Raw genomic sequence first — 5,548 nt, 5'->3', positions numbered from 1 at the left:
GGATCTGGTGGTCAGGTTCGCTGACTTGGTCCACACATGTCATCGTACCCCAATAACGTAGATCGATGCCCATACTGTTGATCACTGGATTGTCTGGCCCAGATTCGATTATTTACAGACCGCAGCTATAAAGCTGGAATAGTGCTGAGTGCGGCGTAAAACAACAAACAAACAAATCAACCAAGACAGTGCGTAATTGTCTCAAGGTTCTTGCCTTGAGGTCCCCAAGGATCATCAGACGTCCAACTCTGACTCATGAACATCAAAGGCAACGTCTAGGAGGATGTTGTGCTCGACGGCGCTGGAATCTTCGGATCTGGATACGAAGTCACTCGTCAGGTGAAGGAAAGTTCCAGCTTCATGTTCCGGATGGTCGTTTGAGAGCATTACCATGTGCTGAGTAATAATTCAACCTGTTGTGGAGGCTGACATCCAGGCACGTGGCGGATACACGATATTCTGATGTCAAAGACCTCAGTAGACTTCAAGGGTCCTATACAGATCGCGGGATCCGACACTATCTCATCACGTGTCATCCCAGGATAGTTTGTTTTCTATGATCGGCTGTTCCACAAAATCCACTGCGTTGACATTTCTTACGTACAGGGCCTACAGTTTAACACATTGCCTACATTTTGCAGGTTTGTCTGTAGTCATTATCCAATCTTCCACCAATCAATCAGGCATTATTGTCCAAGAAGCATGAACATTCTGACACTTTTCTGTTCATATCACTGTTCTAAAACATGGGGATGCTTAATTAAGTTCCATTATATAAAGTTTTTCACTCACATGAAACAGAAATTGACTTGGTTGCATTCAGCATGTGTAAGAGGTAGACTTACAACAACATAACAAAAGGCTGAAATGTGTCACAAGCTTGTTTGCAAATGAGATTGAGGCAGTTTGTACATCGGTTAGAGTTTCAAGATAAAAAATGCAGGTTGTAGGAGAGAAAAGCAAACTGTTTCACTGGCAGCACGTATTGTAACATGGATCATCTCCAGTAGATAGTGTATCCTGAGGTCAAATGACCTCTTCAACAGTCTCGGCAACAGATCCATTGGTCTCCAATACCCATGACGTTCTGTTATGATATTGGTTTGAAAAGATATTCAAGAAACACTAACTAGCTATATTTTTCTAATGTACATTCTGTGTACTGCGACAGTCACATATTCCGCATCTTTGGATAGTAAGAGTGGGTATGTTTTTACGATGCTTTTAGTAATATTCTAGTAATATCACTGCGGAAGACCCCCGAAATGGGCTTCACACAGTATACACATGAGTTGAATGGAAGCCGGATCTTTAGCGTGACGAGCCCTCAGTTACCGCACCTGTGGCATCACATGTAACCTTTCTCCACAGGAGTCTAACTTCCCGTCTGAAATACAGATTACAAAAGCCGTATATAATCGGATTGGAGACACTATTGATGAAATACGACCTCAGGAACAAACTGTACAGCACTGTCCCAGTTCCTTGAATGCCTGCAAACGTTTCCTTAGAGGCTGTTTGGGACGCCATTAAACACAGATAAGGAAGAAAGCTCAGTACAAATACAAGGGTGATCAGAAACAACATAAACAGTGTCTTGTGTGACCTCTTGTTGTTTCCTGACGATGAATGTGTACTTAGCGTACTAGCAACATGGACATCTTCTGATGGGTCCAAGGCAGTAGAGGTACTTTTCGAGGAACACATTCCTTCATCTGTTTCAGACTCTCCTTGACGAAGGTGTTCGTCAGTTGGTGGGCTCGATTCTGACGCTGCACACGTGTTTTCAGGAGCATGAGACTGGACAGTAAAGGACACAATAGATTTGTGTAACTGCTGCTCTGGGTTCTGCCTGGTTCTGTTCTTGTTGAAGAATGTCCTACGTCTAGCAACCTGCCTCCATATTAGGCTGTAGAGGACAAGAAGGCATAGTGTAGCAGCCACGAAAATGAAGAACTGAGCACCATTATAGATGCTTGGAAATGGCGTCCCTCTGTAGTCGTCTGATATCGAACAATCTGAACCGTTGATGTGGATGTTGTTTGTGGTCACTGTCTTTACACCGTAGATAATAGCAGCCGGTAAGGCGACAATCAAAGACATGACTGAACATACAGCGATTGTGACTTTAGCATCTAACCATGTTGCCTGTCTTTGAAAAGGACAAATTTTCCTGTACCTGTCCACTGCTATAGCTAGGAGAATGGACCCAGACGCATACGATACAAATGCCATGATTACTCGCATGACCTTGCACAAGCCGTATCGTGCTAATGTGTATCTATATCTCATGTCAGCTATTTCATGAGGTATGCATATGCCACAGTTGATAAGGTCAAATATTGCCAGGGCTATTATATATCTATTGGTGGGGCTTGGTTTGAACTTTACAATGTACACGTAACAGACAAGCGAGTTCCCCAAGAAGCCTAGCAACATCAGAACAGCAAGACACAAGATGGCGGGCAGAACCTGGAGGGCGTGACGATCGTCGTAGTCACGAAGGAAAGTCTTAAGGTCGTTCTGGAAACGGGGGTTCTCCATCATGTGCAGAGACTGCTGGAACATCAGAATGACCGATGGGAAAACTGTTCGTCTCCTCTGTACATCAATGACGACCTGAAACAGTAAATACAATAAGCTTTGTTCTGATTAACATCTATTTAGGTCATGACCCTCTGAATCCTTAGTAAGAAACGTTGACTGTTCTTGCATGGTGGTCAGCGTGCTTTCATTATGTCATTAGCTCAGAGTCAGCATTTACCATTATGCCATTAGCTTAGAGTCAGCATTTACCATTATGCCATTATCTCAGAGTCAGCATTAACCATTATGCCATTAGCTCAGAGTCAGCATCTACCATTATGCCATTAGCTCAGAGTCAGCATTTACCACTATGGCATTAACTCAGAGTTAGCATTTACTATTATGCCATTAGCTCAGAGTCAGCATCTACCATTATGCCATTAGCTCAGAGTCAGCATTTACCATTATGGCATTAACTCAGAGTCAGCATCTACCATTATGCCATTAGCTCAGAGTCAGCATTTACCATTATGGCATTAGCTCAGAGTCAGCACCTACCATTATGCCATTAGCTCAGAGTCAGCATTAACCATTATGGCATTAACTCAGAGTCAGCATCTACCATTATGCCATTAGCTCAGAGTCAGCATTTACCATTATGGCATTAGCTCAGAGTCAGCATCTACCATTATGCCATTAGCTCAGAGTCAGCATTTACCATTATGGTATTAGCTCAGAGTCAGCATCTACCATTATGCCATTACCTCAGAGTCAGCATTTACCATTATGCCATTAGCTCAGAGTCAGCATCTACCATTATGGCATTAGCTCAGAGTCAGCATTTACCATTATGGCATTAGCTCAGAGTCAGCATTTACCATTATGCCATTAGCTCAGAGTCAGCATTTACCATTATGCCATTAGCTCAGAGTCAGCATCTACCATTATGCCATTAGCTCAGAGTCAGCATTTACAATTATGGTATTAGCTCAGAGTCAGCATCTACCATTATGCCATTAGCTCAGAGTCAGCATTTACCATTATGGCATTAACTCAGAGTCAGCATTTACCATTATGCCATTAACTCAGAGTCAGCATTTACCATTATGCCATTAACTCAGAGTCAACATTTACGTGGGGACCCAACCAAATACTGGGCCTTACCACTGGAACGATAACTCTCAACCGAGGTGTTCTCCATTTGCCTGCATTGTTAGGGATTAAAATCAGTGAACCGTACTAATCCTTAGGACAATGTGGATTAAGGCTTTAGTCTGTTTTAGTAATGCAAGTATGCCAGCAAGTCGTCACTGAAGAAACATCACTTCACTGTAGCTGAAGTGGTTCCACATCAGTCTCTCTCCTCCCTCGACTCAAAACTCGATGATTTCTTCTTGATTTCACTCTAAACTTATAACCATTGAATGCTAAACTGAATGCCATTGTAGAAAGTGGTAAACTAAATTGCCGTTTTATAACCACCTGGCTCATTGCTGAATGAGGAAAGTTCATCTTTACAAGATTATATTATCTGGCCTATTGCTGAATGAGGAAACTTCACATTTACAAGATTATATTTACTCGCTCATTGCTAATTGAGGAAAGTTCGTATTTAGAAGATTATATTTACTGGCCTATTGCTGAATGAGGAAAGATAATATTTACAAGATTATGTTTACTGGCTTATTGCTGATTGAGGAAAGTTCATATTTACAAGATTATATTAACTAGCCTGTTGCTGAATGAGGAAACTTCACATTCACAAGATTAGATTTATTTGCCTATTGCTGAATTAGGAAAGATCATATTTACAAGATTATGTTTACTGGCACATTGCTGATTGAAGAAAGTTCATCTTTACAAGGGCGGTGGGGTAGCCTAGTGGTTAAAGCGTTGGCTCGTCACGCCGAAGACCCGGGTTCGATTCCCCACATGGGCACAATGTGTTAAGCCCATTCCTGGTGTCCCCCCGCCGTGATATTGCTGGAATATTGCTAAAAGCGGCGTAAAACTAAACTCAGTCAGTCAGTCAGTCATCTTTACAATATTATATTTACTAGCCTATTGCTCAATGAGGAAAGTTTATATTTACAAGATTATATTTGCTGGCGGCTCATTGCTGATTGAGCAAAGTTCATATTTACCAGATCATATTTACTGGCTCATTGCTGAATGAGGAAAGTTCATATTTACAAGATTATACTTAATTGCTCATTGCTGAATGAGGAAAGTTCATATTTTACAGGTTGACATTTACTTGCTCACTGTTCAATGAGGAAAGATCATATTTACAATATTGCATTTACTGGCTTATTGCTAAATGAGGAAAGTTCATATTTACAAGATTGCAGTTACTGATTTATTGCTAAAAGAGGAAGTTCATATTTAGAGGATTATATGTGCTGGCCTATTGCTGAATGAGGAAAGATCATACATACAAGATGATATTTACTGGCTTATTGCTGAATGAGGAAAGATAATATTTACAAGATTATGTTTACTGGCTTATTGCTGATTGAGGAAAGTTCATATTCACAAGATTATATTTACTGGCTCATTGCAGAATAAGGAAAGTTCATATTTATACAATTACAATAGTAGCTGGCCCTATTGCTGAATGAGGAAAGTTCATGTTTACAAGATTATATTTACTGGCTTATTGCTAAATGAGGAAAGTTCATATTTACAAGAATATATTTACTGGCTCATTGCTGAATGAGAGGAAAGTTCATATTTACAAGATTATATTTACTTGCTCATTGCTGAATGAGGAAAGTTCATATTTACGAGATTACATTAGTTATGTTTACTGGGTTATTGCTGAATGAGGAAAGTTCATATTCACCGTTTTGATGTGTCTTTGCGGTTGGCAGTTCAGTCCATCGTTACATCTGGGCACACATTCTCTTCATTTCCCAATGTATTCCGTACTTATTATAAGGTGCAGGATATTTTCCTGAACTACGTTCAACCATTACAGATGTTTGACTACTAGTCTATTAGAGTGTACTTCAAAATGGAG

General features: G+C 40.6%; 1 protein-coding gene across 1 annotated transcript; it reads right to left on the bottom strand.

Annotated features, from left to right (window-relative positions):
- Window positions 1–1,311: 1,311 nt before the first annotated feature.
- LOC124288472 (D(2) dopamine receptor-like) lies at window positions 1,312–3,737 on the bottom strand. The gene is made up of 2 exons (XM_046724991.1): window positions 3,732–3,737; window positions 1,312–2,619 (listed from the first exon to the last, which is right to left on the bottom strand). The coding sequence occupies exons 1-2, from the start codon at window positions 3,735–3,737 to the stop codon at window positions 1,312–1,314; spliced, it is 1,314 nt and encodes a 437-aa protein (XP_046580947.1).
- Window positions 3,738–5,548: the final 1,811 nt, after the last annotated feature.

This window comes from Haliotis rubra, unplaced genomic scaffold (genome assembly GCF_003918875.1).
Source record: "Haliotis rubra isolate DU_JTF1 unplaced genomic scaffold, ASM391887v1 Scf419, whole genome shotgun sequence".
NCBI classification, from domain to species: Eukaryota; Metazoa; Mollusca; class Gastropoda; order Lepetellida; family Haliotidae; genus Haliotis; species Haliotis rubra.
This window is presented reverse-complemented; position numbering and strand designations above follow the sequence as displayed.